This window comes from Musa acuminata, chromosome BXJ2-7 (assembly GCF_036884655.1).
Source record: "Musa acuminata AAA Group cultivar baxijiao chromosome BXJ2-7, Cavendish_Baxijiao_AAA, whole genome shotgun sequence".
Lineage (NCBI taxonomy): Eukaryota > Viridiplantae > Streptophyta > Magnoliopsida > Zingiberales > Musaceae > Musa > Musa acuminata.
The window spans coordinates 1,561,142-1,576,125 of NC_088344.1; the positions used below are offsets into that span (position 1 = coordinate 1,561,142).

Consider the following 14,984-nt stretch of genomic DNA (forward strand, 5'->3'; position numbering starts at 1 on the left):
TGCCCTGCGAGCTTCTGGTTGAGAGCAGCCAAATTGGTGAAACTGTAAACTGCGAGACTCGGTCGATTCCCTACCTTGTACACGGGACCAAATCCCCCCTCGCCGAGCTTGCTTTCTATGGAGAAGTTGCTTGTGGCGTCGGCGACCGTTCCCAGATCGAACAATGGGAGGTCCAAGTCGGTCGCTTCTGTTCCTTCATCGTTGTGTCGCTCTGTCAAGGAGATGGCCATGCCTGACATACCTGCTGAGTGATAACAAGAGGTGATGAAGGCTTCCTCTCAAGTGGTAGAAACAAGGTAAAGAAGAAGCAATGTTGATGGTACTTCTTTTCTTCCTTCTCCAAACACAGCCACCGACCAAAGCTAGGATTGAGATGAAGAGAGCAATGATCACAGTGATCACGGTTAAATGGATCCGGTGATGACTTGACTCTGAGTCTGAAACATCAACATGATCATATGAAAACAAGAACAAAATTATATGTTCTCCTCAGATAAAAACCTTCGAGAAGCGTGCAGTATATATTAGCATGATATTTTTAGTACCACCACCTTCAGAGATGTCAAATACTGCTTGGACTATTTTTCCTATGAGCTACTATAATATCACAAATGGCAAACAAAAAGACAAAGGTCTGTGGTCAATGGCGGTTTCATTGTTGATTATTGATTCCAAGGTATATGCGTCTTACAAGCAACACCTATAATCTTACATTCACATGCCTTTTATCCCTTCTTTGTATATATATTCTCATTTTTTATTAGTAATTTTTAAAAAAATTATTCACTTTGACTTCTGAAATCAAGTTTTTAATTTCTAATATATTCGTTGAAATTATACCTTAATGTTGTTGAATCTCGTATTTTGATGATGAAACTACTTGATATATGTTTATGATTTAATCTGCGTTTTGAGTGACGCAGGATGCTTTGATCAGGATGAGACAATTAAAGCAGGAAAATCATGTTGTACCGGAGGAACATGTCAGAAGATTGGACGTCGGGCCGGTGGATCGGTCGACGTATCGACAGAAGGCTTCGGGCCGTGGACTCGGGCATCGGGCCAAGTAGAGCGGGTATTGTGCCAAGGATATCGGAGTTGCGGAGTCAACTGGCCGATTGGGCAATAGGCCGCAGGAGAGGACGATGCGCCGAAGAATCAGACGAAGCGTCGAGGGACCAATGACATGCCGGACAACTTGGTTAATTGCTTAGGATTAATTGTCTCGATCGAAGTTTTGTTTTAAATGTGCAGGATTAACTACGATGAAAGATAGACAAGCAGCAGGAGTTGCACCGGAGTCAAGTTCATGATCACGTTGGGAGTTCGAGAGTTCGACGGAAGTACGGACGGTCGTCGGAGGTTCTGCGAGAACAGATCCGAGAAGTCCAGAAGCTTGCCAAGCGAAGCTCGTCGGAACTCGCCAAGTGGATCGTCGCAAAGTCCAGGAGTTTGCCGGAAGTCCGCAGAAGCATCACCGAGGGTTCATCGGATGATCGACGGAAGTTCGCCGGAAACTCGCCGGAAGAAGCGATTGACGTACCGAAGCAAAGCTGCAGAAATTGTCTTAGATTTAATCGTAGTTAGCACGGTGATTAAGTTAGAAATGGGAGGTGATCCCATTAGCTTAATCCTGGGGCAATTGGGCCCCTGAAGAACTCAAGTTGGGTCGAATGGTTCAACCCATTCGAACCCAAGTAGCTGTGGGAGGTGCAACCGCCCAGGCAGGGAGGTGCCACCGCCCAGGCTAAGTCTCCCAGCGAGACTGGGCGGTGCAACCGCCCCAGCCAAGAGGTGCAACCGCCCAGGGCTCAGTCTCCAAGAGAGACTGGGCGGTGCAACCTCCTCTGTCGAGAGGTAGCACCGCCAGAGCTCAAGTTCCGAGCTCTGGCAGGCGATGCAACCACCGAGCTCGGTCTTCGAGCTCTAGCAGAGAGCTGCAACCTCTCTGGACAGGAGATGCACCGCCTGAGCTCGGTCTTCGAGCTCTGGCAGAGTGGTGCAACCACCTCTGGCAGAGAGGTGCAACCACCTCTGGCAGAGAAGAGAAACTTCTCTGGTCAGGAGATGCACCGCCTGAGCTCGGTCTTCGAGCTCTGGCAGGAAGGTGCAACCACCCCTGACAGAGAAGGTGGAACCGTCCGAGCTCAGTCTTCGAGCTCTGCCAGGCGGTGCCACCTCTCCAGTCGAGAGGTGCAACCACCTGAGCTCAGACTTCGAGCTCTGCCAGGCGGTGCCACCTCTCCAGTCAAGAGGTGCAACCGCCTGATCCCGGAATTCCGGGATTTGATCGTTTTGAGCTCGAAATTTGAATTGGGTTGGGGCCTATAAATACCCCACCCATTCAGCACTGAAAAGATACAGACCTACACCGAAATCTTGATCTTTTCTGTGATTCTAAGAGCTCAAAAGTGTTGTAAAGCCTTTAAGTCTCCTCCTTCTGTTCTTCAAGTTTTCAGTTGTAAAGTGAGGAGAGAAAGGTCTGTATAGGTTGTCTCCTGAGCCTGTCAAAAGGAGAGAAACTGTAAAAGGGAAGTTTGGCCTTCGCCTATTGAAGGAAGGCCCCTAGTTGACGTCGGCAACCTCGTCGGTGGAGGAAGCCAAAAGTGGAGTAGGTCAAGGCTGACCGAACCACTCTAAATCTCTGGTTTGCGTTTATTTTTGAGCACTTTATCATTACTGCAAACCTCCTCCATTACTACTGCTCTCTGCGCTCTCACGAACAAGTTCTAAGTGCTGTTCTTCCGAATCTGCATTCAGACGTAAATTCGTATTTTCGTACATTACAGTTTACGTTTACGTTTGATTCTGCAGAACTGTCTTCCGTGCTTTTACGAAAGAGTTTCTTTGCAGTTTACACTTACATTTTGATCCTATTGATAACTGCAAACTGTCCTCTACAATTTTACGAACGAGTTTCAACATTTAGACGTAAAACTGCATTTAGACGTAAATCGGCTTTCCTCTCACAATCATCAGTTCTCAGTTCATGTTTACGTCTTGATTTCAACTGCATACTGCCTTCTACGATTATACAAACGAGTTTCAAAGTTTAGACGTAAATCTGCGTTTAGACGTAAATCTGCGTTTAGACGTAAAACTGCGTTTAGACGTAAATCTGAGTTTAGACGTAAACTGCGCTTAGACGCAAAACTGCGCTTAGACGCAAACTGTGTTTAGACGCAAACTGCGCTTAGACGCAAACTGCGCTTAGACGCAAACTGTGTTTAGACGCAAACTGCGCTTAGACGCAATCTGCGCTTAGACGCAAACTGCACTTAGATACAAACTGAGAATTAGCTTTTGCATCATAATAGCTTTTATTGAACGAACGCAGCTTTTGGTTTTTAATCGCTGTAAGATTTCCGCTGCACTAATTCACCCCCCCCCCCCCCCCCCCCTCTTAGTGCTCTCGATCCTAACAATTGGTATCAGAGCGGGGTATCTCTCATTTCGGATTTACACCCGAGAGAAATGGCTCTTCAAGAGGGCTTTTCGGTCTTTCGTCCACCGTTCTTTAACGGATTGGACTACACTTACTGGAAAACTCGAATGAGAGTTTTCTTGATTTCTCTAAATCTGGATTTATGGAATATCGTTGAAAATGGTTTTCAACTTCCCTCTAAACCGACGAACGAATGGTCGGATTTAGAGAAGAAGTATTTTTCTTTAAACGCAAAGGCTATGAATGCCTTATTTTGCGCTTTGGACAAAAATGAGTTCAATCGGGTTTCTTTTTGCGAAACGGCTTTCGATATTTGGCGCACTCTTGAAATCACGCATGAGGGAACTAGTAGAGTCAAAGACTCGAAAGTTAATATTTTACTGCATGATTTCGAGCTTTTTCATATGAAACCAAGCGAAACCATTGTTGACATGTACACCCGTTTTACGGATGTCGTCAATGGTTTAAATTCACTTGGTAAAAGCTTTTCGGATTTTGAACTCGTTAACAAAGTTTTGCGCTCACTTTCTAAAACTTGGGATTCAAAAGTAACTGCTATTCAAGAATCGAAAAACTTGAACCAATTTCCACTTGAAGAACTAATTGGTTCATTGATCACATATGAAATGACGTGCAATGCACGTGAAGAACTTGAGAACCACCTTCCAAAGAACAGGAAGGATTTGGGACATAGAACATTTGAAGACCACTCGAGCATAAGCTCAAGTGATGGTGAACTTAAACTACAAATGAAACAAAAATTAAAAAGCAAAAAGAATCAAACTACTTGCTTTAAACGCAAGAAGAAGAACAAAAACTGGGATGAATCGAGCTCCTCCGAAGAAGAGAAAGTCAACAAAAGCAAGGCGGCAAACTACGCCTTAACAGCCTACAATGATGATGTAATCGAAATCCCCCTAATTTATTTTGAAATTACTTGATGCTTTCATGATGTATCTTTCTCTTTTAGTTTAGAATTAATTTTCTTAAAAATTACATGTTAAAAAAAAAAAAATTATTATGATCATACTAAGTAATTTCAAAAATGATAATATTGCATATTTTATGATAAACAAATAAAATGATCTTGATTGAAAATATGAAATCATGGTTAAGAAGTAATAATGTGCATTACGTTAATTTCCATTGTTATTTCTCGATTTTGATTAAAGATCATGTTTGATTTGAAGAAATGCATAATGATGAAATTAAATATTTCGATTGACAATTTCATGCATGAGATATACATGATGATTTTTGTGATTGATGGTTTTATGATGAAATTCATTTTACGATCCTAAACGTTGATGCATGTTTTCATTTGACATAAATGAAAAGGCATGCTAACATGAAATCGATCACTTAAGATGAAACACTTAAAAAAGGGGAGAAATATATGAATTGATGCTATAAACACTATGCTATGATTATCCCATGCTTGCATCACCAAGAAATATATGATTGCTATCATTGCTATATGCCCTGTATCAAGATATCAAACAAAATCTTGCTTCACAGTTTTACGCATTGATATCTTACCACATGATGAAATGCTACAATTGATGAACACTTGAAATGTAATCCTCTATCTTATTGATTTTTCAATAAATCTATGCTTGTCATACATGAATTTATTGAATGTAATTTTGAGGATGATTTCAGATTTGACAAATGCTTGATTCGTATTTACGATATAAGATACACTTTAAATATGAATCATGCATCAATCATGTTAAATGCTTTAATCATTTTCTATCTCTAGAGTTCTCGATTTTGATGAAATACAAGTGATAAATTCATTTATGATATCTTGTAAATCACTTGAATTATGAATGAGTTTTTTTTTTATGATGCGTTAAAAGAATCACTTAAAAAGAAAATGCTTTTCCCATCTGATCGAGATTAATGATTTCATGATATTTTGTGAATCTCGAAATTAATTTTAATGACTTGATTATGAATTTCAAGTTAATGATTTGATTTGAATCATAATCTTGATCTTGCAAAATTGAAGTCACAAATAATATCCTGTGGTATTCATGAATTGATACTCACAATATGAAAGCATTGATATTCATGACTTGAATTGGATTGAAACATTGTATGCTTAAATTAATCATTCTCCTATGTTTCAAAAATTCCTTAAATGCCTTATGTGATGATTGAAAACTAACTTGCTTTATGATGAATCACGAATCATAACTTGATCTATGATGCCTTGAAATGATTAAAATATTTAATACTTTTATGCTCTACCCCCTACTTTCTTCTTGTTTTCAATGATAAAATGGGGAGAAGTTTTGATCATGCATGGTAGGATATAATTTGACAAAATTGATACCATCATGATATGAAACATTTATGATGTGCAATTATGCATGCAATACTTGCTTTCTAATTATGATGTGATGTATTGCATATGATGTAAATCATGATCTAAAATGCTATGAGTGCCAAGTTACACATTTTGAGAAGAAATTGCTATATTGAAACATTAATGTAATTATGAATGGTGATATGATATCATGCATGTAATACTTCAACTTATGATAATGATGCATGCAATGATAAAATATTCATGATGAAAAATTGTCTTGACATTCATAACTTGATTATTCATCCTTTGTCATGATTTTGAAATCGTTGTAAAAGGAAAAAAGAAGTACAAAACTGTATTCTCTCTTCCTTTTTTACAATGACAAAGGGGGAGATAGCTAGCTTGTACAAGTCAAGAAGATGCAAAAACTTGACTGCTTGCTTGCCTATCTTAAGTAGCAAAGATTGCTAACTTGCTCATTTCAAGAAGAAAAATTGTCTTCTTGAACATCACTATCTTGAATATCTTAGTTGAAGCAAAACTTGCAATTTGCACATTGCAATAGGAAGCAAGAATCATGAGCTTACACAAGAAAGCTATCTTGTATTTGCTTTCGAAATTTTTGCTAGCTTATATATTGTGAAACTTGTATATCGTAAAAATTGCTAGCTTGTTGGTCTAAAGAGAAGCAAAAAGTTGCTATCTCAAAAGAGGCAAAAATGCTAACTTGCGCATCTAGCAAAGTGAGCAAAATTTTCAAGAAGCAAGAGTTGCCTTCTTGAACATCTCTAATTTGCTAACTTACATGATGTAGAACTTGCTATCTTATATGCTATAAAACTTGCATATCTAAAACTTGATAGCATGAATGTTCTAAGCATGATGAAATACTTGCTAAATCTTCTAGCTCCAAAGATTGCATTATGATAAAACTTGATACTATGTTTTTCATGCAATGAATTGAACCAATATCACAAACACTTGATTGTGGTACTTCTCCTTTTTGTTGATGACAAAGGGGGAGAAGTATGTTGATGACATGACATGTGATGCATAAGTTTATGCATATGTTCATGTTGACGTGTTGCAAGTATTCATGATGAATATTGCAATGACTTGAATTCAGGTTGAATTCAAGGTTCTATCAATATGGCATATTGATAGGGGGAGTTTGTTTAAACTCCGGGAGTTAAGTTTAACTCCGTCATCAAGTGGTTGTCATCATCAAAAAGGGGGAGATTGTTGAATCTCGTATTTTGATGATGAAACTACTTGATATATGTTTATGATTTAATCTGCGTTTTGAGTGACGCAGGATGCTTTGATCAGGATGAGACAATTAAAGCAGGAAAATCATGTTGTGCCGGAGGAACATGTCAGAAGATTGGACGTCGGGCCGGTGGATCGGTCGACGTATCGACAGAAGGCTTCGGGCCGTGGACTCGGGCATCGGGCCAAGTAGAGCGAGTATTGTGCCAAGGATATCGGAGTTGCGGAGTCAACTGGCCGATTGGGCAATAGGCCGCAGGAGAGGACGATGCGCCGAAGAATCAGACGAAGCATCGAGGGACCAATGACATGCCGGACAACTTGGTTAATTGCTTAGGATTAATTGTCTCGATCGAAGTTTTGTTTTAAGTGTGCAGGATTAACTACGATGAAAGATAGACAAGCAGCAGGAGTTGCGCCGGAGTCAAGTTCATGATCACGTTGGGAGTTCGAGAGTTCGACGGAAGTACGGACGGTCGTCGGAGGTTCTGCGAGAACAAATCCGAGAAGTCCAGAAGCTTGCCAAGCGAAGCTCGTCGGAACTCGCCAAGTGGATCGTCGCAAAGTCCAGGAGTTTGCCGGAAGTCCGCAGAAGCATCATCGAGGGTTCATCGGATGATCGACGGAAGTTCGTCGGAAACTCGCCGGAAGAAGCGATTGACGTACCGAAGCAAAGCTGCAGAAATTGTCTTAGATTTAATCGTAGTTAGCACGGTGATTAAGTTAGAAATGGGAGGTGATCCCATTAGCTTAATCCTGGGGCAATTGGGCCCCTGAAGAACTCAAGTTGGGTCGAATGGTTCAACCCATTCGAACCCAAGTAGCTGTGGGAGGTGCAACCGCCCAGGCAGGGAGGTGCCACCGCCCAGGCTAAGTCTCCCAGCGAGACTGGGCGGTGCAACCGCCCCAGCCAAGAGGTGCAACCGCCCAGGGCTCAGTCTCCAAGCGAGACTGGGCGGTGCAACCTCCTCTGTCGAGAGGTAGCACCGCCAGAGCTCAAGTTCCGAGCTCTGGCAGGCGATGCAACCACTGAGCTCGGTCTTCGAGCTCTAGCAGAGAGCTGCAACCTCTCTGGACAGGAGATGCACCGCCTGAGCTCGGTCTTCGAGCTCTGGCAGAGTGGTGCAACCACCTCTGGCAGAGAGGTGCAACCACCTCTGGCAGAGAAGAGAAACTTCTCTGGTCAGGAGATGCACCGCCTGAGCTCGGTCTTCGAGCTCTGGCAGGAAGGTGCAACCACCCCTGACAGAGAAGGTGGAACCGTCCGAGCTCAGTCTTCGAGCTCTGCCAGGCGGTGCCACCTCTCCAGTCGAGAGGTGCAACCGCCTGAGCTCAGACTTCGAGCTCTGCCAGGCGGTGCCACCTCTCCAGTCAAGAGGTGCAACCGCCTGATCCCGGAATTCCGGGATTTGATCGTTTTGAGCTCGAAATTTGAATTGGGTTGGGGCCTATAAATACCCCACCCATTCAGCACTGAAAAGATACAGACCTACACCGAAATCTTGATCTTTTCTGTGATTCTAAGAGCTCAAAAGTGTTGTAAAGCCTTTAAGTCTCCTCCTTCTGTTCTTCAAGTTTTCAGTTGTAAAGTGAGGAGAGAAAGGTCTGTAAAGGTTGTCTCCTGAGCCTGTCAAAAGGAGAGAAACTGTAAAAGGGAAGTTTGGCCTTCGCCTATTGAAGGAAGGCCCCTAGTTGACGTCGGCAACCTCGTCGGTGGAGGAAGCCAAAAGTGGAGTAGGTCAAGGCTGACCGAACCACTCTAAATCTCTGGTTTGCGTTTATTTTTGAGCACTTTATCATTACTGCAAACCTCCTCCATTACTACTGCTCTCTGCGCTCTCACGAACAAGTTCTAAGTGCTGTTCTTCCGAATCTGCATTCAGACGTAAATTCGTATTTTCGTACATTACAGTTTACGTTTACGTTTGATTCTGCAGAACTGTCTTCCGTGCTTTTACGAAAGAGTTTCTTTGCAGTTTACACTTACATTTTGATCCTATTGATAACTGCAAACTGTCCTCTACAATTTTACGAACGAGTTTCAACATTTAGACGTAAAACTGCATTTAGATGTAAATCGGCTTTCCTCTCACAATCATCAGTTCTCAGTTCACGTTTACGTCTTGATTTCAACTGCATACTGCCTTCTGCGAGTATACAAACGAGTTTCAAAGTTTAGACGTAAATCTGCGTTTAGATGTAAATCTACGTTTAGACGTAAAACTGCGTTTAGACGTAAATCTGAGTTTAGACGTAAACTGCGCTTAGACGCAAAACTGCGCTTAGACGCAAACTGTGTTTAGACGCAAACTGCGCTTAGACGCAAACTGTGTTTAGACGCAAACTGCGCTTAGACGCAATCTGCGCTTAGACGCAAACTGCACTTAGATACAAACTGAGAATTAGCTTTTGCATCATAATAGCTTTTATTGAACGAACGCAGCTTTTGGTTTTTAATCGCTGTAAGATTTCGGCTGCACTAATTCACCCCCCCCCCCCCCCCCCCCTCTTAGTGCTCTCGATCCTAACAAATGTGCGCCACTATATTTGATTCTCTACATGAGACTGACTCAAAGCAGCGAATCATGGCTACAGCCCTCCCTATTATGAATCATAAAGCAATCGATCATGGCTAACCCTCGCCATCACCCGTCTCTCTGGTCGACGCTAACAGGCTTCAGCCCCTAATTGCTGGCGACTGCGGGCTTCCCGCGGCCAGCGATCCAAACTAAGCGAGACCGAGCTGTACATACCTAGATCGGCGGCCGCCGCCCTGACATAGAGATCCTGTCCTCCACTGCCGAACACCCTCAGATCTGTGAGATTACTACTCCATAGTATGCACCCGCTGCCGCTCCCGCTGATGTTGGCTTGTGCGTAGGCCGTGCACGAGCAATTCTTCAAACACTTAGCTCTGCACTCGTCCAGGGTCGTGCCGACCCATTCCACCGTCGAGTTCGACGTGTCCGGTAGCTTCGCGCCGCTCACTAAGACGAACCCGTCGGTCCCGTTCCGGCAGTCCACCTCCGTCTTCCTCACGCACCCGTCGGAGCCGTCCCTTAATTCCCAGTTGGTCGGATTCTTCGGCTGGAACCCATGCGGACAGCCGCACAGCGGCGACCTGCTGGTGTCGCAGACGGCGTTGGGGCCGCACGGGAAGATGGTGTCGCATGGGTCCATTGGGAAGTACCAGATAGGGTTCCAGAACTTGCTGTCGTCGACCCACAGCAGCCTCTGAAGGGTGCCGGAGTGGTTCATGACCAGACTGGAGACGATCGATGCGTCGATCGTGTGGAAGACGTAGACGACCTGGGTGGCGTCGACGACGAACTGCAACGAGAGCATTTTGTAGGACGTCATCTTTGAGACGCCAGTGAACTGTAGCCCGTTCCATGGGCCACCGCGCCACACTGCGCTCGTCCCTGACCATTCAAAGGCCTGGGGGTCGCCGCGCAGATCGATGCCGAAGGTGTACTCGCCCGGCGCCGGGTCGCTAGCGTTCGTCCACGACGTGAGCTGGCGGTTGAACCCGGTCGTCAGATTCCACCCGAGCTTCATGCCCGGCAGGAGCGTGTCGGTCGGGTAGTCGAAGCTCTGCCACGCAAAGCTGTTCGGATCACTAGGATTACCATCCCTCTCCCTGACGACAAAGTTCCCATCGTCGAGGAGCTGCGCCACCGGGTCCGAAAGCCCGAGCGACGGCGAGGACCAGACGACGGTCGACTTCTCGCCGGTGATGACGAGCGTTCCGTTGGCCGCCACGGATAGGCTTCCATGGCTGCCGGTGACAGGACGCTGGCGATTGGCGACCCACACCACCGTTTGGACTGAGATCTTGTGGTACCATATCCCGATATAGCGGCTGTCAGAACCGTTGCGGCTAAAGAAGCCCAACGCGAAGCTGCCGTCCTTCGAGATCAAGGTTTGCCCGCCGTCAGCGAGGGGGTGGTCAAGTGTCAAGGTGTCCGCTCCATTGGAGGGGGAGGAGAGAGTGGTGAGGAGGTAGAGAAGGAAGGTGGCCCAAGAGAGCCTCCTCATGGTCAATTAATTATTCCTAGTGGTCGAATCTAAAAAGCAAGTCCGAACACTGTACATTTATTTGGTTGGCGTGCTTCTGGAAAACACTAGTTTCTTTCTTTAACATCATCGCAACGCCATTTACTTGTTTACGCTCATTTGGCATATTAACTTGATTTCTTCCGAAAGGGCAATGATAATTCTATACTTCTTATTTACCCCTGCATTATAATAATAGTATTTAAGAGTGCTAAGGGAGATATGAAACGTAGCTGCGGGCATTGTAACTCATCTAGCCAGCCGACATGTCATTTCAACTTGTCGACATCGCTTCCTCTTGTTTTTATTTTTTTAATAAATGAGGAAGATTAAATTAAAAAAATTATGATAATTATTTAAAATTCTTTTAACTAATTAGCTGACACCTTTAGTACCACACAAAAAAAAATATCGGATAAGATTTTAAATTCTTAATCTTACTTATCAAAAGACTTTGACTAGAAATCTATTGATATCAAACCTAATTATGTGTTGAACAATAGAAATCTATCATGAAATCGAGCTAAAATTATTTTATATGAATCTAAATTATAAAGATTCAATTAAAAAGAATAATCGCGTACAAATCCTACAAGTTAATTGTATTATATGTAGGCATCGAGAAGTAAATTAGTCAGCGGTGGAATGTCTTCCGATTACGATTGAATGGCCTAACAGTGATTGATAATGCTTGTGAGAAAGAATAGTATTGACTCTTCCAATATATATAAGGTAGTAAGGTAAAAAGGACCCACCAATTGTCATGTCGAAAATTTTGATCCATGATAATCAGCGATGGAATGTCTTTCCTTCTACTATTGCATGAATCCAATTACGATTGCATGGCCTAACAGTGATTGATGAGACTTGTGTGTTGACTCTTTCAAATAAATAGGAGGAAGTGAGGTCTCCAGAAAGAGACCCACCACTTGTCATGTGGAAAATTTTGATCTATGATAGTATACCTTAACAAGAAGAATTGAGGCATATTGACTCACGTTGACTTGACTTTAGTGATCCACATTGACTCTTTCAAATAAATATGAAGCGGTGAGGAGTCCTAAAATGATCCACGACTTGTCATATGGAAAATTTTGATCCATGATAGTCTACAAAAACAAGGAGAAATGAAGCACGCTGACCTCACTTTAGTGACCCACATACTTTTACTATGTAAATCTTAAATTACCAAAAATATTAGACAGTACTTAGTGCATCAAATTGATTAGAGTTAACATATATCAAATCAAATATCAATTCAGTACAAAAACTTAAGTTACGAAGTTGTAAAGTAAACCCAGAATATATACTCTTTGCATATGAATATTTTTAAAATATTTTCTTATTAATGTGTGAATTATCTTCACTTTACTCTTAAAGAGTTCAATCAGCATCTTTCTTTAACAATATAGCATTCGCTTTTTATCTATCACTGTCCAATTTTTTTTTTTTTATGCTACAAGAGAATTCATTATCGACCTTACGTGGTTTGAGCCTAAGGTAATTCTTGAGTGATTTTGAAATAGTTGTTAAGGGACTCCGAGATAGATTTGAAGTGATTTTGAGTCTGAGTGGCTCCGGGGTGGGGGCTGAGCTTTCAGAGTGTCGCCTATACTAAATGCTAGGTGTCATGTAAGCTAATCACGTGAGTGATGACACATGCAAAATGCTATATAATATTTTTGGTTATTATTATTATGATATTTTATTACTTTATGTTGATGATGAATATATATTGTAATGTGTTTAAATATATACAACGGGAATTAGATTATGATGAGATCATGATATTGAGACCAATTCGTGTTGGGAAATCTAGAGGCGACATCACATGCGCAACGGAAGAACATAAAAATAAAATCCCTAATTTTTCAATTTGTGTTCGTCGTCGTACGTAGATTGGTGCACAAAAACCCGCGACACAGAAAATCACGTGTGAGATAGTTGTGTTAACTAGGGAGATCATATATCCCTAAATCCATGCAGATCTTTAGGAGTGGATAAAGGAGATCAAGTGTCTTCCTCTCTAGTGATGATCCACACAACAGGGCTGCAACGACGCACCTCAAATCTTCGGGCCTACTATTTAAGGAAGAGAATGAGAGAGGAGAATAGGAGGTGGCTACTAAGAAGCCCCAGCCTATGGGCCTTTAGTTCCCTCATATTTATATTTATAGAGGCTCCCTAGTTAACCCTAATGAATCTTACCCTATTTGGTACTAGATCTCCATCCAATTACCCAAGCCTCTTAGATTAGTGGGTCTCTACCCAATAATCTCTTATTAGCTATTATTGGATCTCATCCATGGGATCCAATAATAAGATAGGGGCTCTAGCGGATATCTCATATCCGAACCTCTACTCATCGCAACATCTACCATATGTATGTGATCCTCTGAGCTCAATATCGAGCTAGCCGTGAGTCATACATATTAGAACTTCTTCTTGCTCAGTGAATTTTATCTCTATAATAATTCACTCGACTCATCAACTATGGACGTATTAGGCCACTACGTCGTAGTCCCTAGACGATACAGAAGAATCCAATCCTTTGGACCTATCTATCATCGGTTATCATGTACCTATAATCCCTCATTCATCTAATATCTCAGAGACTATATAGCGGGCATGGTGTTGTTAGGTTCATACGGTTTCTCCTCAAGTCTCGCTCTAATCGGATTCTCCCGGAGAACTCTTTCTCTCTTAATTTGAATGACCTTGGCTAAGGATTTATTTGAGCAAGAACACACAAGATATTTTTCTCATAATATCGAAAGCGGATGATCTCCTATCGACACTCAATAGCCCTCATAAGGTTGGTTGTCACTCTCAATAATTGGTTGTACTAGATTTGGAACTTCCAAACCTATAAATCTGGTATAAAAAAAGTGGAGTACTCATACTAGACATCCTTGTATTGAATCTTAGATTTTGATGATAAAACTAATTGATAGAGTTTATGATTTGATATACGTTTTGAGTGACACAGGAAGCTTCGATCAGGGAGAGACAATTAAAGCAGGAAGAATCATATTAGGCCAAAGAAAAACATGTCAGAAGTTTAGACGTCGCGTCGAAGGATCGGTCGTCATATCAACGGAAGGCTTCGAGCCATGAGTTTGGGCATCGGGTCAAGAAGAGTGAATATTGCACCAAGAAAATCAAAGTTGCGGAGGTAAATTAGCTGATTGGGCAATAGGCCGTAAGAGAGGACGATGCGTCGAAGAATCAGAAGAAGCGTCGATGAACCAATAACATGCCGAATAATATTTGATTAGCTTAGTAATAATTGTCTAGATCGAAATGAGTTTTAATTGTGCAGGATTAACTACGATAGCAAGGCATAAAAAAAAATGAAGTTCCAGAGTCAAAAACACGATTTCGTTGAGTTGAGTGTTATCGGAAGTCTGGATGTTCATCAAAAATTCTATCAAAATTCTATCAAAATTAATCAAGAAGTCCAGGACCTTCTCAACGAAGCTCATCGTAACTCGTCAAGGAGTTCGAGAGCTCGCACGTAACTCGTCAAGGAGTTCGAGTGCTCGCACTCTCAACTTTTTGTTTTGTTGTTCAACTCGTTGGAGTTTAAATTTTGTTTATATAATAGCCATCAGGTTTCTTGAATACAATTTAGAAGGACACCTCACATACATGTGAATAGAAGCCATGATCACATGAAACTTCATATATTCATATTTTCTTCCCTCTGAAACAAAGTATTTGGAGTTCTTACGGTACCCAAGTTTATACACAAGTTCAGCATAAACTGTATCTTACATTCTGTCTTTTCTCCTTTCTATTTTCTTTCTAGTAATGAAAATGCCAAACGTCAAAGGATGCAACCACTAATGATAATGCTTCTCCCTCCTTCCCTAAAAGCAGCACTGGAGAAGTAAG

General features: G+C 42.1%; 1 protein-coding gene across 1 annotated transcript; it reads right to left on the reverse strand.

The window, feature by feature from the left end:
* Positions 1-9,570: 9,570 nt before the first annotated feature.
* On the reverse strand, positions 9,571-11,069 carry LOC135618017 (receptor-like serine/threonine-protein kinase SD1-8). Its single transcript, XM_065118918.1, has one exon. The coding sequence runs from the start codon at positions 11,067-11,069 to the stop codon at positions 9,699-9,701; it is 1,371 nt and encodes a 456-aa protein (XP_064974990.1). The 3' UTR covers positions 9,571-9,698.
* Between the last annotated feature and the right edge of the window lie 3,915 nt (positions 11,070-14,984).